Source organism: Oncorhynchus gorbuscha, linkage group LG02 (genome assembly GCF_021184085.1).
Source record: "Oncorhynchus gorbuscha isolate QuinsamMale2020 ecotype Even-year linkage group LG02, OgorEven_v1.0, whole genome shotgun sequence".
In the NCBI taxonomy this organism is placed as follows: Eukaryota; Metazoa; Chordata; class Actinopteri; order Salmoniformes; family Salmonidae; genus Oncorhynchus; species Oncorhynchus gorbuscha.
Genome location: NC_060174.1, coordinates 2522544 through 2541938, shown reverse-complemented (window position 1 = coordinate 2541938; position 19395 = coordinate 2522544). Strand labels below are relative to the sequence as shown.

The 19395-nt window shown below is 42.9% G+C and overlaps 1 protein-coding gene across 2 annotated transcripts in view; it reads right to left on the bottom strand.

The window, feature by feature from the left end:
• Positions 1–19395, bottom strand: part of nme7 (NME/NM23 family member 7) — a 119478-nt gene that overhangs the window by 87810 nt on the left and 12273 nt on the right. For both annotated transcript variants that reach the window (XM_046299640.1, XM_046299641.1), the window contains 2 exons: positions 15005–15171; positions 12178–12288 (listed from right to left, as the gene is read on the bottom strand). In XM_046299640.1, the coding sequence (XP_046155596.1) occupies positions 12178–12288; positions 15005–15171 (278 nt within the window). The remainder of the gene's footprint in view (positions 1–12177; positions 12289–15004; positions 15172–19395) is intronic.

The following is a 19395-nucleotide window of genomic DNA, read 5'->3' as shown; positions in this document are numbered from 1 at the left end:
CTACATAGAGATCTAAGACAACACTACATAGAGATCTAAGACAACACTACATAGAGAGAGACCCAAGACAACACTACATAAAAATAGACCTAAGACAACACTACATAGAGAGAGACCCAAGATAACACTACATAGAGATCTAAGACAACACTACATAGAGAGAGACCCAAGACAACACTACATAGAGACCTAAGACAACACTACATAAAGAGAGACCTAAGACAACACTACATAAAGAGAGACCTAAGACAACACTACATAAAGAGAGACCTAAGACAACACTACATAAAGAGAGACCTAAGACAACACTACATAAAGAGGGACCTAAGACAACACTACATAAAGAGGGACCTAAGACAACACTACATAAAGAGGGACCTAAGACAACACTACATAAAGAGGACCTAAGACAACACTACATAAAGAGACCTAAGACAACACTACATAAAGAGAGACCTAAGACAACACTACATAAAGAGAGACCTAAGACAACACTACATAGAGAGAGACCTAAGACAACAACACAACATGGTAGCAGCACATGGTACATGTGGTACAAACATTCGTTAGGCACAGACAACAGCACAACGGGCAAAAAGGTAGAGACAACAAAATATCACGCGAAGCAGCCACCACTGTCACTAAGTGTGATTGAGTCTTTGAATATAGAGATATATAGAGATAGAACGGTCCAGTGGGAGCGTTTGTTGCAGCTCGTTCCAGTCACTAGCTGCAGCGAACTGAAAGGAAGAGCCACCAAGGGATGTTTGGGGACCTTTAACAGAATTTGACTGGCAGAACAGGTGATGTGGAGAATGAGGGTTGCTTCTTACAGAACCACATTACCTTTGTTTTGGAGGTGTTCAGAACAAGGTTAAGGGCAGAGAAAGGTTGTTGGACACTAAGAAAGCTGTTTTAGAACATTTAACACAAAATCCAGGGAGGGGCCAGCTGAGTAAATGACATAAATGTAATGTAAATGTATACATAGATGAGAGCTTCCTACTGCCTGAGCTATGCTGTTGATGTAAATTGAGAAGGGCATGGGGCCTAGGATCGAGCCTTGGGGTACTGACTTTACACAGTGCACTCTTTGGGAGAGGTAGTTAGCAAACCAGGCCAAAGACCCCTCAGAGACACCAATACTCCTTAGCCAACTCACCAGAATGTTCTACCATATCAAAAGCTTTGGCCAAGTCAATCAAAAAAGCAGCACATTATTGCTTATAGTCAAGGACAGAGGGGACATCATTGAGGGCTTTAAGGTAGCAGTGAACACGAAGGCTGCTTTAAGGTCGCAGTGACTTGAGTTGCACATTTTGGGGAATATTCATAGGTGGAAACGTTCCGTGGGAATTAACGGGAATATATGCAAATTAATATTAATACCATTTAAATGTAGATTTAAATGTAGTTTTTTGCATTGGATATATTTACCATATATGGAGACAGAAACATAAACCTTTTAACTTATCATAAGTAGACAATTGCAAATGATTAAATCCTTCCAATAGAAATTTAAAAAACATTTGAGTTATGAATTGAACTTTAATTAAATGAGTTGACTCTTCACACGTGATGATTTCACTGAACAACAAAAGGGAATATTGAATGATATTGAATATTGAATAATGTCCAATGATCCATCGCATCTCCCAAAAACATTTTCAACATACATCTGTAAAATTATAGTCTAGGAACTAAAGTTTTGGTTGTCTTCCTCTCAGGCTTCCATGTCTTCTCCCTGGAACTCCTCAATGTCCACCTCTTGAACATCAGACTCTGAGGCCTCATCTTCACTGTCACTTTCCAACCTTGCTCTTTGTCAGGCTCAAAAAGCCTCAAATTTGCCCAGATGGCCACCAATTTTTCAACCCTTGTATTGGTCGTGCTTTGGTGTGTGTGTTCCCAAACAAGGACCAGTTGCGCTCTGAGGCGGCTGATGTTGGTGGGATTTGGAGGATGATGGAGGCAACAGGGGAAAGAGCCTCAGATCCACAAAGTCTCTTCCACCAGGTGGCTGATGAAATATGTTGGCACGACTGCCATATTGCATCTTCATCCCAAAGCCCTTGCTTGGAAGTGGACTTCACCAGACTGCCAAGAACCTTGCCCTCATCCAGGTCAAGGTGGCGAGACACGGTAGTGATGACACCATAGGCCTTGTTGATCTCTGCCCAGACAGGATGCTCTTGCCAGCAGACTTGGGGTCCAACATGTACTCTGTGGCATGTATGGGCTTCAGGCAGAAGTCTGGACACTTTTTGATGTATTTCAGAACTGCAGTTTCCTCTGCTTGGAGCAACAGTGAAGTAGGGAGGGCAGTACAGATTCATTATCTTACATCTGCAAGCAGAGTCTGAACATCCGACAGAATGGCATGGTCTCCCTCAATCCCTGCAATGCTGGTTTCAGGAGTTTCAGGCCGCTTACCACTCTCTCCCAAAATACACCATCCAGGAGGATCCTCTTGGTGGGGCTGTCCGAATCGCAGACTGTGATATGGCCATTTCTTGGAGAGACACTTTCCCCTCCAGGAGACTGTCAAACATGATGATAACACCACCCCAACGGGTGTTGCTGGGCAGCTTCAATGTGGTGCTCTTATTCTTCTCACTTTGCTTGGTGAGGTAGATTGCTGCTATAACTTGATGACCCTTCTCATACCTAACCATTTCCTTGGCTCTCCTGTAGAGTGTATCCATTGTTTTCAGTGCCATGATGTCCTTGAGGAGCAGATTCAATGCATGAGTAGTACAGCCAATGGGTGTGATGTGAGGGTAGGACACTTTAGACCAATCAGCCTTCATGTTCCCAGCATTGTCGGTCACCAGTGCAATTACCTTCTGTTCTGTCCAAGGTCATTGATGACTGCCTTCAGCTGATCTGCAATGTAGAGACCAGTGTGTCTGTTGTCCCATGTGTCTGTGCTCTTGTAGAATACTGGTTGAGGGGTGGAGATGATGTAGTTAATTTTTCCTTGCCCACGAACATTCGACCAACCATCAGAGATGTTTGCAATACAGTCTGCTTTCTCTATGATTTGCTTGACCTTCGCTTGAACTCTGTTGAACTCTGCATCCAGCAAATGCGTAGATAAAGCATGTCTGGTTGGAAGGGTGTTTGCTGGGAGAAGAACGTTCAGAAATCTCTTCCAATACACATCGACTGTGAGCATCAGAGGTGAACTAGTTGCACACTAAGCTCGAGCAAGACATTCATTTTCTCTGACTACGTTCCTCCATTGAGTCAAAAAACCTTCTAATTCCAGGAGGAACCATGAGTTGTTGCTATCGATAAGGTGTCTGATTCATCATTTTCACCTTGAATAGAAGTCGAGGGAGTTTTGTCAGAGGTTGCTTGTTGTGAACACTGAGGGAACTTTATGCACTTGGCCAGATGATTCTGCAGCTTTGTTGCATTCTTCACATATGATTTGGAACAGTATTTGCAAATGTACACAGCTTTTCCTTCTACATTATCTGCAGTGAAATGTCTCCACACATCAGATAGTGACCATGGCATTTTCCTGTAAAGATTAGAAAAAAATAAGTAAAAAAAAACCCAAATACAATTCCATGTACAGATAAATAGTTAAGCAGTTAGATTAAACAACTCCTTTGTAAGATAAAGGTTTTAAAATTAAATGTATGGAAACCGGTGAATTAACACTCCTCAGTTAGCAGGCTCAAGGAAGCTAAACCCCACATGGTAGCAAAAACTAACTAGCAGAAACTAGTTAGAAATTATTTAAATACACTTTGCTGTAGGCTACTATTTATTAGTTAACAAAAAAAGCATGTGTGCCATATAAAATAAATTCACCCTACCCAGTATCATAATCAAAACTTACCAGAAAGCATGTAGTCCTTGGCTCAGACAGTGTAGTAGTGTGGGCTCAATAGCATCTCATTAGTGTGCAAGATATTGAGAATCAGCTGTACATGTGATGGAAGAATGCACTGTGCATCAAAGCTGGGACCGAGAGACTGAAAAACAGCTTCCATCTCAAGGCCATCAGACAGCTAAACAGTCATCACTAACTCAGAGAGGATGCTGCCTACATTGACACCCAATCACTGGCCACTTTAATAAATGGATCACTCGTCACTTTAAATAATGCCACTTTAATAATGTTTACATATCTTACATATCTTAAATTTTAATTCCAAATTACAACATTTTCAGACAAGATAGATATGCCAAAGGGGGCGGTGTTGCAATCTACTGCAAAGATAGCATGCAGAGTTCTGTCCTACTATCCAGGTCTGTACCCAAACAATTTGAACTTCTACTTCTAAAAATCCACCTCTCTAAAAACAAGTCTCTCACCGTTGCCGCCTGCTATAGACCACCCTCTGCCCCCAGCTGTGCTCTGGACACCATATGTGAACTGATTGCCCCCCATCTATCTTCAGAGCTCGTGCTGCTAGGCGACCTAAACTGGAACATGCTTAACACCCCAGGCATCCTACAATCTAAACTTGATGCCCTCAATCTCACTCAAATTATCAATGAACCTACCAGGTACCCCCCCCAAAGCCTTAAACACAGGCACCCTCATAAATATCATCCTAACCAACTTCCCCTCTAAATACACCTCTGCTGTCTTCAACCAAGATCTCAGCGATCACTGCCTCATTGCCTGCATCCGTAATGGGTCAGCGGTCAAACGACCTCCACTCATCACTGTAAAACGCTCCCTGAAACACTTCAGCGAGCAGGCCTTTCTAATCGACCTGGCCGGGGTATCCTGGAAGGATATTGATCTCATCCCGTCAGTAGAGGATGCCTGGATATTTTTTTTAATGCCTTCCTAACCATCTTAAATAAACATGCCCCATTCAAGAAATTTAGAACCAGGAACAGATATAGCCCTTGGTTCTCCCCAGACCTGACTGCCCTTAACCAACACAAAAACATCCTATGGCGTTCTGCATTAGCATCGAACAGCCCCCGTGATATGCAGCTATTCAGGGAAGCTAGAAACCGTTATACACAGACAGTTAGAAAAGCCAAGGCTAGCTTTTTCAAGCAGAAATTTGCTTCCTGCAACACTAACTCAAAAAAGTTCTGGGACACTGTAAAGTCCATGGAGAATAAGAACACCTCCTCCCAGCTGCCCACTGCACTGAAGATAGGAAACACTGTCACCACTGATAAATCCACCATAATTGAGAATTTCAATAAGCATTTTTCTACGGCTGGCCATGCTTTCCACCTGGCTACTCCTACCCCGGTCAACAGCACTGCACCCCCAACAGCAACTCGCCCAAGCCTTCCCCATTTCTCCTTCTCCCAAATCCATTCAGCTGATGTTCTGAAAGAGCTGAAAAATCTGGACCCCTACAAATCAGCTGGGCTAGACAATCTGGACCCTTTCTTTCTAAAATTATCTGCCGAAATTGTTGCCACCCCTATTACTAGCCTGTTCAACCTCTCTTTCGTGTCGTCTGAGATTCCCAAAGATTGGAAAGCAGCTGCGGTCATCCCCCTCTTCAAAGGGGGACACACTCTTGACCCAAACTGCTACAGACCTATATCTATCCTACCATGCCTTTCTAAGGTCTTCGAAAGCCAAGTCAACAAACAGATTACCGACCATTTCGAATCTCACCATACCTTCTCTGCTATGCAATCTGGTTTCAGAGCTGGTCATGGGTGCACCTCAGCCACGCTCAAGGTCCTAAACGATATCTTAACCGCCATCGATAAGAAACATTACTGTGCAGCCGTATTCATTGATCTGGCCAAGGCTTTCGATTCTGTCAACCACCACATCCTCATCGGCAGACTCGACAGCCTTGGTTTCTCAAATGATTGCCTCGCCTGGTTCACCAACTACTTCTCTGATAGAGTTCAGTGTGTCAAATCGGAGGGTCTGCTGTCCGGACCTCTGGCAGTCTCTATGGGGGTGCCACAGGGTTCAATTCTTGAACCGACTCTCTTCTCTGTATACATCAATGAGGTCGCTCTTGCTGCTGGTGAGTCCCTGATCCACCTCTACGCAGACGACACCATTCTGTATACTTCCGGCCCTTCTTTGGACACTGTGTTAATAACCCTCCAGGCAAGCTTCAATGCCATACAACTCTCCTTCCGTGGCCTCCAATTGCTCTTAAATACAAGTAAAACTAAATGCATGCTCTTCAACCGATCGCTACCTGCACCTACCCGCCTGTCCAACATCACTACTCTGGACGGCTCTGACTTAGAATACGTGGACAATCTACAAATACTTAGGTGTCTGGTTAGACTGTAAACTCTCCTTCCAGACCCATATCAAACATCTCCAATCCAAAGTTAAATCTAGAATTGGCTTCCTATTTCGCAACAAAGCATCCTTCACTCATGCTGCCAAACATACCCTTGTAAAACTGACCATCCTACCAATCCTCGACTTTGGCGATGTCATTTACAAAATAGCCTCCAATACCCTACTCAACAAATTGGATGCAGTCTATCACAGTGCAATCCGTTTTGTCACCAAAGCCCCATATACTACCCACCATTGCGACCTGTACGCTCTCGTTGGCTGGCCCTCGCTTCATACTCGTCGCCAAACCCACTGGCTCCATGTCATCTACAAGACCCTGCTAGGTAAAGTCCCCCCTTATCTCAGCTCGCTGGTCACCATAGCAACTCCCACCTGTAGCACACGCTCCAGCAGGTATATCTCTCTAGTCACCCCCAAAACCAATTCTTTCTTTGGCCGCCTCTCCTTCCAGTTCTCTGCTGCCAATGACTGGAACGAACTACAAAAATCTCTGAAACTGGAAACACTTATCTCCCTCACTAGCTTTAAGCACCAACTGTCAGAGCATCTTACAGATTACTGCACCTGTACATAGCCCACCTATAATTTAGCCCAAACAACTACCTCTTTCCCAACTGTATTTAATTTATTTATTTATTTTGCTCCTTTGCACCCCATTATTTTTATTTCTACTTTGCACATTCTTCCATTGCAAAACTACCATTCCAGTGTTTTACTTGCTATATTGTATTTACTTTGCCACCATGGCCTTTTTTGCCTTTACCTCCCTTCTCACCTGATTTGCTCACATTGTATATAGACTTGTTTATACTGTATTATTGACTGTATGTTTGTTTTACTCCATGTGTAACTCTGTGTCGTTGTATCTGTCGAACTGCTTTGCTTTATCTTGGCCAGGTCGCAATTGTAAATGAGAACTTGTTCTCAACTTGCCTACCTGGTTAAATAAAGGTGTTCTCAACTAGCCTACCTGGTTAAATAAAGGTGTTCTCAACTAGCCTACCTGGTTAAATAAAGGTGTTCTCAACTAGCCTACCTGGTTAAATAAAGGTGTTCTCAACTAGCCTACCTGGTTAAATAAAGGTGTTCTCAACTAGCCTACCTGGTTAAATAAAGGTGTTCTCAACTAGCCTACCTGGTTAAATAAAGGTGTTCTCAACTAGCCTACCTGGTTAAATAAAGGTGTTCTCAACTAGCCTACCTGGTTAAATAAAGGTGTTCTCAACTAGCCTACCTGGTTAAATAAAGGTGTTCTCAACTAGCCTACCTGGTTAAATAAAGGTGTTCTCAACTAGCCTACCTGGTTAAATAAAGGTGTTCTCAACTAGCCTACCTGGATAAATAAAGGTGTTCTCAACTAGCCTACCTGGTTAAATAAAGGTGTTCTCAACTAGCCTACCTGGTTAAATAAAGGTGTTCTCAACTAGCCTACCAGGTTAAATAAAGGTGTTCTCAACTAGCCTACCAGGTTAAATAAAGGTGTTCTCAACTAGCCTACCTGGTTAAATAAAGGTGTTCTCAACTAGCCTACCTGGTTAAATAAAGGTGTTCTCAACTAGCCTACCTGGTTAAATAAAGGTGTTCTCAACTAGCCTACCTGGTTAAATAAAGGTGTTCTCAACTAGCCTACCTGGTTAAATAAAGGTGAAATAAAATAAAAATAAATAAACATTACATGTCTATACTGTATTTTATACCATCTACTGCATCTTGCCTATGCCGTTCGGCCATCGCTCATCCATATATTTATATGTACATATTCTCATTCACCCCTTTACATTTGTGTGTATTAGGTAGTTGTTGTGGAATAGTTAGATTACTTGTTAAATATTACTGCACTGTCGGAACTAGAAGCACAAGCATTTCGCTACACTCACATTAACATCTGCTAACCATGTGTATGTGACCATTAACATCTGCTAACCATGTGTATGTGACCATTAACATCTGCTAACCATGTGTTATGTGACCATTAACATCTGCTAACCATGTGTATGTGACCATTAACATCTGCTAACCATGTGTATGTGACCAACTAACATCTAAAGCTAACCATGTGTATGTGACCATTAACATCTGCTAACCATGTGTATGTGACCATTAACATCTGCTAACCATGTGTATGTGACCAAAATAACATCTGCTAACCATGTGTATGTGACCATTAACATCTGCTAACCATGTGTATGTGACCAATAACATCTGCTAACCATGTGTATGTGACCAATAACATCTGCTAACCATGTGTATGTGACCATTAACATCTGCTAACCATGTGTATGTGACCATTAACATCTGCTAACCATGTGTATGTGACCAATAACATCTGCTAACCATGTGTATGTGACCATTAACATCTGCTAACCATGTGTATGTGACCATTAACATCTGCTAACCATGTGTATGTGACCAATAACATCTGCTAACCATGTGTATGTGACCAATAACATCTGCTAACCATGTGTATGTGACCATTAACATCTGCTAACCATGTGTATGTGACCAATAACATCTGCTAACCATGTGTATGTGACCATTAACATCTGCTAACCATGTGTATGTGACCAATAACATCTGCTAACCATGTGTATGTGACCATTAACATCTGCTAACCATGTGTATGTGACCATTAACATCTGCTAACCACGTGTATGTGACCATTAACATCTGCTAACCATGTGTATGTGACCAATAACATCTGCTAACCATGTGTATGTGACCATTAACATCTGCTAACCACGTGTATGTGACCATTAACATCTGCTAACCATGTGTATGTGACCATTAACATCTGCTAACCATGTGTATGTGACCAATAACATCTGCTAACCATGTGTATGTGACCATTAACATCTGCTAACCATGTGTATGTGACCATTAACATCTGCTAACCATGTGTATGTGACCAATAACATCTGCTAACCATGTGTATGTGACCATTAACATCTGCTAACCATGTGTATGTGACCAATAACATCTGCTAACCATGTGACCAATAACATCTGCTAACCATGTGACCATTAACATCTGCTAACCATGTGTATGTGACCATTAACATCTGCTAACCATGTGTATGTGACCATTAACATCTGCTAACCATGTGTATGTGACCATTAACATCTGCTAACCATGTGTATGTGACCATTAACATCTGCTAACCATGTGTATGTGACCATTAACATCTGCTAACCATGTGTATGTGACCAATAACATCTGCTAACCATGTGTATGTGACCATTAACATCTGCTAACCATGTGTATGTGACCATTAACATCTGCTAACCATGTGTATGTGACCATTAACATCTGCTAACCATGTGTATGTGACCATTAACATCTGCTAACCATGTGTATGTGACCATTAACATCTGCTAACCATGTGTATGTGACCAATAACATCTGCTAACCATGTGTATGTGACCATTAACATCTGCTAACCATGTGTATGTGACCATTAACATCTGCTAACCATGTGTATGTGACCAATAACATCTGCTAACCATGTGTATGTGACCAATAAAATTTGATTTGATTATTAACAAGATTTTCCAACACTTTTGATAAACAGGGCAAAATAAAAATTGGCCTATAACAGTTAGGATCAACTTGATCCTTTTAAATAAGGACGAACTGTGGCTGCCTTCCTGTCAGTAACAACCACATCATCAACAATAAGGGACATGGGCTTCCTGTCAGTAACAACCACATCATCAACAATAAGGGAAATGGGCTTCCTGTCAGTAATAACCACATCATCAACAATAAGGGACATGTGCTTCCTGTCAGGAACAACCACATCATCAACAATAAGGGCCATGTGCAGCTTCGAGGAAGAGGGTCTAGAACGGATGTCCCTTTTCAAGTCGATGATGGCGGGCCATCAGTTTACCAGTCAAATCGCCAGGGTTAGAGGTTCCAAGCTCATTCTATTCACCCTTTTCTACACCTTGCGTGTTTCAGCAAGTGGCAGCCGAGTTTCATCACGTTGTTATCACAGAAACGGACTCAAACGCTACGAATGCCTGTCCCGTCTTCAGTCAGCTGTTTGTTGCAAAAAAAGGTTAGTACAGTCATTTTCATTTTCATGACAGTATTTCTCCCGAACTGTCGGTGACAGGGTTGTGCCAGCCCTAGTGAGGAGGATAGGATATTACTGGCAAACCACATGAGGCATCAAGTGGCACGGTAATGTATTACAAACTCACCTCCGGACGGAAAGAACATAGACAGAGGACAAACTATTCTTACACACAGACACAAAGACAACCTTTCTGCTTTGTTTGCAATCCAACACTGAGAGCCTTTTGCTGCCTGCTAACGTTATAGGTAACCTCACTACAGGTAATAACACAGCCCAGGTCCCCTGGCACGCCATATGTTGACAACAGGTAATAACACAGCCCAGGTCCCCTGGCACGCCATATGTTAACAACAGGTAATAACACAGCCCAGGTCCCCTGGCACGCCATATGTTGACAACACAGCCCAGGTCCCCTGGCACGCCATATGTTGACAACACAGCCCAGGTCCCCTGGCACGCCATATGTTGACAACAGGTAATAACACAGCCCAGGTCCCCTGGCACGCCATATGTTGACAACAGGTAATAACACAGCCCAGGTCCCCTGGCACGCCATATGTTGACAACAGGTAATAACACAGCCCAGGTACCCTGGCACGCCATATGTTGACAACAGGTAATAACACAGCCCAGGTCCCCTGGCACGCCATATGTTGACAACAGGTAATAACACAGCCCAGGTACCCTGGCACGCCATATGTTGACAACAGGTAATAACACAGCCCAGGTCCCCTGGCACGCCATATGTTGACAACAGGTAATAACACAGCCCAGGTACCCTGGCACGCCATATGTTGACAACAGGTAATAACACAGCCCAGGTCCCTGGCACGCCATATGTTAACAACAGGTAATAACACAGCCCAGGTACCCTGGCACGCCATATGTTGACAACAGGTAATAACACAGCCCAGGTCCCCCTGGCACGCCATATGTTGACAACAGGTAATAACACAGCCCAGGTACCCTGGCACGCCATATGTTGACAACAGGTAATAAATAACACAGCCCAGGTCCCCTGGCACGCCATATGTTGACAACAGGTAATAACACAGCCCAGGTACCCTGGCACGCCATATGTTGACAACAGGTAATAACACAGCCCAGGTACCCTGGCACGCCATATGTTGACAACAGGTAATAACACAGCCCAGGTACCCTGGCACGCCATATGTTGACAACAGGTAATAACACAGCCCAGGTCCCCTGGCACGCCATATGTTGACAACAGGTAATAACACAGCCCAGGTCCCCTGGCACGCCATATGTTGACAACAGGTAATAACACAGCCCAGGTCCCCTGGCACGCCATATGTTTCTGACATGTGTGAATAATCAAGCCCACCCCCTACCTTTGAATGGGAGGAGCTTTGGCACTTGGCAGAACGAGCTGTCTGTGGCACATATCACATTTCTCTCAAAATGGTATATTCTCATCTCTCACTCTATTGTCCTTCACTGGCACCCTCAGCAACGGAAAGATAGTCGTGGAATGCTGGAACTTAGCTCTTTTCATACTAATGTAGCTTTACCTCAGAGTGACCTTCCGGGCAAAGGAGACATGGAGTTATGAATTGAGAAAAAGAAAGCTTTTGTTCTTTCACTTTAAAACACATCTCTGAGTGGGTGCAGCTCTAGAAATAGTAGCCCAGCAGCCCCAGGCCTGGGAGGCCATCTGACAACAAACCCTGTCATTAACACTGGACACATTACAGACTACAGCCATATGTAACTGAGCTTATTGACAATGCAATAATCATCAGCCCCACCTAGACAGTCACCTGCGTCTATCAGCTGAAATAATAACTTTGACCTTTACCATGTCAGCTTTGTCATTTTGGCTTTGGTTAGGATCAGGTTGGCATCATTGATCATCTGTAGAATGTCTCCCATCTTGTTGACTGCATCTGGTTTTATCATAGCAAGAGTTCTGCAGGAAAACAAGGGAAGAGAGAGAGAGAGAGACATGCTTTGTACATTGTGTGCCATGTGGATTGAAAACCTGGGTTTTAGTGTTCAGTACATCACATCTCTCACAACCAGGCAATATCTCAGCTGCGAGAAGATCACATCATATATAGTTTGGTAGCATCCAGAGGAAGGAAAGGTCTGATAAACCTAAAGTTGGATAATCCAAACTTAACCGTGTTTAACCACCTTCTTCACATGTTTCTGAAAATGTCAAGTTGGGAGTCCAAAATGACTCAGCATTCAGATTCTCCTCCATTAACAAGAACAGCTGGTTGTGAAGAATCAAAGGATTTCTTAGAGAAGTACATACAAACAGTCTTGTCAATAATTAAATACAGGCAAGAATTAGTCATTCATTTAGGAACATGTACCATAGCTTCAGTTAACTTGTTAACAACTAGTTGTCTATTTTTTGTTTGTTGTGCACATACAGAATTGTATCGTCTGCATGTTAACTTGTGGGCAAGCAAGTGGGAGATAATTTATATAGATGGTAAACAGAAGGGGGCCTAATATTGACCCTTGTCGGACCCCAATGTTATTGTAAGGAGAGTCCAACTGAGTGTCCCCCAAACGAACGGTTTGACTTCTGTTTGTCAAATAGGAATATTTCCAACGAATGACTTCAGTGGACACATTAAGGGAGGATAGTTTGGATAGAAGGACCTCATGATTCACAGAATCAAAGGCCTTTTTTCAGGTCCAAACAGACCGACTTCAACACCTACGTCCAGGTTAGATTGAATGTACTCCAGAATATAGCTAGTTGCTGTTTCAGTTGAATGGTTAGTTCAACCATTTGTTGTATGGAGTTACCCTGAATGAGGTGATCAGTCAGATGATCAGCCATCCGTCTTTCAGCTACGTTTCATACCACTGGAGGAATGCTTACAGGTGGGTCATTTCCCACCCGTGTCGGGTCCCCAGATGGTAAAACAGGTCCCACTGGAGGAATGCTTATAGGTGGGTCTGCAACACTGCAACAGACTTCCAAGCATTGGGGAACAACCCATAATCTTGATGGACAGATTAACTAGATGTACAGGAACTCAGAATATTGGTTTATTATTATCCATGGGAGTGAGAACTGTTGTCTTGTTTGAAAATCTTTGTGCCAGTTCCCTGACAGAGTCAACAATTTAAAAACAAATTTTTTTTTAAAGGTGGTGAATATGAAATTGGAGTCTTGAATTAGAATCCCATTAACCGAGCAACACTGCTCCCTTATATGGCTTAAAGAAGTGTGAGAAACAAGCAAAAAGATTCAGTACGTTTGTGCTTAAATACTAAATAAATACTGCACTCTGACCCACAAAACGTCTTTACTAGATTCAAAACATGATGTAGTTTCCTAGGAATTTGCAGCTGTTGTTAATCTGCTAACTTCTGACATGCCGTTACTACAGCTGGAAAGAGAGCAGTTGAAGGATTACTCAAACATCTACGCACATATTCAATCAATCCTTATACTGAATACAAATATGAGGGCAACAAGTTACAAATCATTAGGCCCTAATCTATGGATTTCACCCCAAACGATGCCGCAGACAAAGAAGCCGGATGTGGAGGTCCTGGGCTGGTGTGGTTACACGTGGTCTGTGGTGGTGAGGCCGGTTAGACATATTGCCAAATTCTCTACGACGACAACGCCAATTGCACGCTCCCTGAAAACTTGAGACATCTGTGGCATTGTGTTGTGTGACAAAACTGCACATTTTAGAGTGGCCTTTTATTGTCCCCAGCACAAGGTGCATCTGTGTAATAATCATTGTGTAATGATGCTGTTTAATCAGCATCTTCATATGCCCCACCTGTCAGGTGGATGGGTAACCTTGACAAAACATAAAATGCTCACTAACAGGGATCTTAAATTTGTGCACAACATTTGAGAGAAATAAGCTTTTTGTGCGTACGGAACATTTCTGAAAACATTTATTTCAGCTCATGAAACATGGGACCAACACTTTACATGTTGCGTTTAGATTTTTGTTCAGTATAGATCCGGAGTGGATATTTTGGATCCGCAAACAGATTTGAATAGAAGAAGATTTCATACCCCTCTAACGTTTTGATAAAACTCTTCTGGGTAGTACTTTAAAACGGTAAGTTGTTTGCAAAAAAAAAAAAAAATTACAGAAAATGTTGTTGATGTGGTCACTAAAAAAAGCTGTAACTTTTCATCAGAATATGATTTTGTTGAAAACGGCAGATTTGAGTAGTAGATTAGTGAATGCTATAACGTTTTGTCTGTTGTTCCAAAGTGGTCAAAGTAGTTGATTTGTGTCAAGAGTTGCATTGTTGCATTTTACAGTGAACGGAAGTTGGATGTGACGATGTCACAATGAGGCCTTTTTTGAAATCTTAAGGAAATGTCATGTAAGCGGATGGAGGACAAAAATATATTTATACATCACTTCAAAAGTATAAAAAGATATTATATAAAAAAGTTGCAGACAAACAATATTCCGTATCCATCTGCACGTTTTAAAGTTTGAATGGCGTTTTTATCTTAAAACGGTGTAGGAGGAGGGTTCCAGAGAAGAAGAAGTATGTCTAAGACTTAGAATGGGGATGTTTGCTTTGCAAGTCCCATTAATTATGCTCAGCTCATCAGGCCCCTTGCTGATGTGAGGACGTTCTACAGAGATGCTGCACCACCACAGCAACATAAATACCTCTCTTTCTTGCTGCCGAGCTTGTTTCCTGTATACTGGTCTCCATATCCAATCAGGTCGAGTTGGCGGGAGAACACGTTCACACGGTTTCCAACAAACAGGTCCTCCTGGTGAAGCTCATCGTATTTGGTCCGCCTCAGGAAGGTACGCTGGTTCTTCACATCAAACTGGAAAGAAAACAAAATAACATTTCTAGCAGGTCCAAATAAAAGAAAAACACAAAACCTGAGCATTTCAAGACCAGAACATTTCAAGACCTGAGCATTTCAAGACCTGAGCATTTCAAGACCTGATCATTTCAAGACCTGAGCATTTCAAGACCAGAGCATTTGAAGACCAGAGCATTTGAAGACCTGAGCATTTCAAGACCTGAGCATTTCAAGACCTGAGCATTTCAAGACCAGAGCATTTCAAGACCAGAGCATTTCAAGACCAGAGCATTTCAAGACCAGAGCATTTCAAGACCAGAGCATTTCAAGACCTGAGCATTTCAAGACCTGAGCATTTCAAGACCTGAGCATTTCAAGACCTGAGCATTTCAAGACCTGAGCATTTCAAGACCTGAGCATTTCAAGACCTGAGCATTCACTGAGGGAAAAAAACATGACTTGTTTTATGCAGAGAGACATTAGCTGATAGTTTCTTCAATAGAGTACCACAGTATGAGTCATAACACCCATAAAACCTAGTGGTCAAACAAGGAAATGGTTCCAATCGTTTTTCCACCATACATTTTTCCCAAAGGGGATTTTAGAAACCCTTCAAATAAGGTCTGTGTTTCGTGTAGACTTACCCTGGCGTGTCGTTTTGATAGCCTGGTCTGTGTTTCGTGTGGACTTACCCTGGCGTGTCGTTTTGATAGCCTGGTCTGTGTTTCGTGTAGACTTACCCTGGCGTGTCGTTTTGATAGCCTGGTCTGTGTTTCGTGTAGACCTACCCTGGCGTGTCGTTTTGATAGCCTGGTCTGTGTTTCGTGTAGACTTACCCTGGCGTGTCGTTTTGATAGCCTGGTCTGTGTTTCGTGTAGACTTACCCTGGCGTGTCGTTTTGATAGCCTGGTCTGTGTTTCGTGTAGACTTACCCTGGCGTGTCGTTTTGATAATCGTGTAAATCTCTTGGACAAGGTGACTTTTATCAATATATTAGCCTGCATTTACCCTCCCCCCAAATTAAATGCTAATTACTACTAATGTGGCTATGAAGAAGAACTACAAATACCATGATGATCTGGACGAGACTGACGAATTTGAGGAAAAGGTAAGAATCTCTGGATTAACTATATAATGTTAGCTAAATGTAGGGCTACATTTCTTTAAATGGACTATTCTATGAACTGTCTTGTGTAAGTTTTACATTGACACAATACCTGGTAGTAAAGGTATCAGAGATGACCTGCAGGATCAATACCTGGTAGTAAAGGTATCAGATAGAGACCTGCAGGATCAATACCTGGTAGTAAAGGTATCAAATAGAGACCTGCAGGATCAATACCTGGTAGTAAAGGTATCAGATAGAGACCTGCAGGATCAATACCTGTTAGTAAAGGTATCAGAGATGACCTGCAGGATCCATACCTGGTAGTAATGGTATCAGATAGATACCTGCAGGATCAATACCTGGCAGTAAAGGTATCAGATAGAGACCTGCACAGATCAATACCTGGTAGTAAAGGTATCAGAGATGACCTGCAGGATCAATACCTGGTAGTAAAGGTATCAGAGATTACCTGCAGGATCAATACCTGTTAGTAAAGGTATCAGATAGAGATGACCTGCAGGATCAATACCTGGTAGTAAAGGTATCAGCTAGAGACCTGTAGGATCAATACCTGGTAGTAAAGGTATCAGAGATGACCTGCAAGATCAATACCTGGTAGTAAAGGTATCAGAGATCAAATCAAATCAAAATCAAATCAAATTTATTTATATAGCCCTTCGTACATCAGCTGATATCTCAAAGTGCTGTACAGAAACCCAGTAAAACCCCAAACAGCAAACAATGCAGGTGTAAAAGCACAGTGGCTAGGAAAAACTCCTGCAGGATAGAAAGGCCAAAACCTAGGAAGAAACCTGAGAGGAACCGGTATGTGGGATGGCCTGCAGTCCTCTTCTGGCTGTAAAGGTAGAGATTATAACAGAAAATGACCAAGATGTTCAAATGTTCATAAATGACCAGCATGGTCAAATAATAATAAGGCAGAACAGTTGAAACTGGTAGCAGCAGCACAGTCAGGTGGACTGGGGACAGGATCAAGGAGCCATCATGTCAGGTAGTCCTGGGGCACGGTCCTAGGGCTCAGGTCCTCCGAGAGAGAGAAAGAAATAGAGAAATTAGAGAGCATATGTGGGGTGGCCAGTCCTCTTCTGGCTGTGCCTGGGATGGAGATTATAACAGAACGTGGGATCAAGATGTTCAAATGTTCATAAATGACCAGCATGGTTGAATAATAGTAAGGCAGAACAGTTGAAACTGGAGCAGGAGCATGGCCAGGTGGACTGGGGACAGCAAGGAGTCCTCATGTCAGGTAGTCCTGGGACATGGTCCTAGGGCCCAGGCCAGTTGAAACTGGAGCAGCAGCATGGCCAGGTGGACTGGGGACAGCAAGGAGTCATCATGTCAGGTAGTCCTGGGGCATGGTTCTAGGGCTCAGGTCCTCCGAGAGACCTGAGAAAGAAGGAGAGAAGGAGGAGAAATTAGAGAACGCACACTTAGATTTACACAGGACACCAGAATCAGGACAGGAGAAGTACTCCAGATAAACAAACTGACCCTAGCCCCCAGACACATAAACTACTGCAGCATAAATACTGGAGGCTGAGACAGGAGGGGTCAGGAGACACTGTGGCCCCATCCGAGGACACCCCAGGACAGGGCCAAACAGGAAGGATATAACCCCACCCACTTTGCCAAAGCACAGCCCCCACACCACTAGAGGGAAATCTACAACCACCAACTTACCATCCTGAGACAAGGCCGAGTGACCTAGCCCTGTTACAAAGATCTCCTGACAATACGGTACAACCCAAACCTGGGGGTAGTAAACCCAGACAGGCCGACAACAACAGTGAATCAACCCACCCAGGTGACGACCTGCCCCTGGGAAAGGTATCGAGAGAGCCCCAGGATCAAGCCAGTGACTCAGCCCCTGTAACAGGGTTAGAGGCAGAGAATCCCAGTGGAAAAAGGGGAACCGGCCAGGCAGAGACAGCAATACCTGGCGGTTCGTTGACTCCAGAGCCTTTCCGTTCACCTTCCCACTCCTGGGCCAGACTACACTCAATCATATGACCCACTGAAGAGATGAGTCTTCAGTAAAGACTTAAAGGTTGAGACCGAGTTTGCAGGATCAATACCTGTTAGTAAAGGTATCAGAGATGACCTCCAGGATCAATACCTGGTAGTAAAGGTATCAGAGATGACCTCCAGGATCAATACCTGGTAGTAAAGGTATCAGAGATGACCTGCAGGATCAATACCTGGTAGTAAAGGTATTTTTCTGTTTTTGATTTGTTAAAATATCCAATAAATGTCGTTCCACTTCAGGATTGTGTCCCACTTGTTGTTGATTCTTCACAAAAAAATACAGGTTTATATCTTTATGTTTGAAGCCTGAAATGTGGCAAAAGGTCGCAAAGTTCAAGGGGGCTGAATACTTTCGCAAGGCACTCTGTTGAAGGGAAACCGTCAGGGCATTTACATGTTACAACATTGATGTTGAAGGGAAACAGTCAGGGTATTTACATGTTGCAACATTGATGTTGAAGGGAACAGTCAGGGTATTTACATGTTGCAACATTGATGTTGAAGGGAAACAGTCAGGGTATTTACATGTTGCAACATTGATGTTGAAGGGAACAGTCAGGGTATTTACATGTTGCAACATTGATGTTGAAGGGAAACAGTCAGGGTATTTACATGTTGCAACATTGATGTTGAAGGGAACAGTCAGGGTATTTACATGTTGCAACATTGATGTTGAAGGGAAACAGTCAGGGTATTTACATGTTGCAACATTGATGTTGAAGGGAAACAATCAGGGTATTTACATGTTGCAACATTGATGTTGAAGGGAAACAGTCAGGGTATTTACATGTTGCAACATTGATGTTGAAGGGAAACAGTCAGGGTATTTACATGTTGCAACATTGATGTTGAAGGGAACAGTCAGGGTATTTACATGTTGCAACATTGATGTTGAAGGGAACAGTCAGGGTATTTACATGTTGCAACATTGATGTTGAAGGGAACAGTCAGGGTATTTACATGTTGCAACATTGATGTTGAAGGGAAACAGTCAGGGTATTTACATGTTGCAACATTGATGTTGAAGGGAACAGTCAGGGTATTTACATGTTGCAACATTGATGTTGAAGGGAAACAGTCAGGGTATT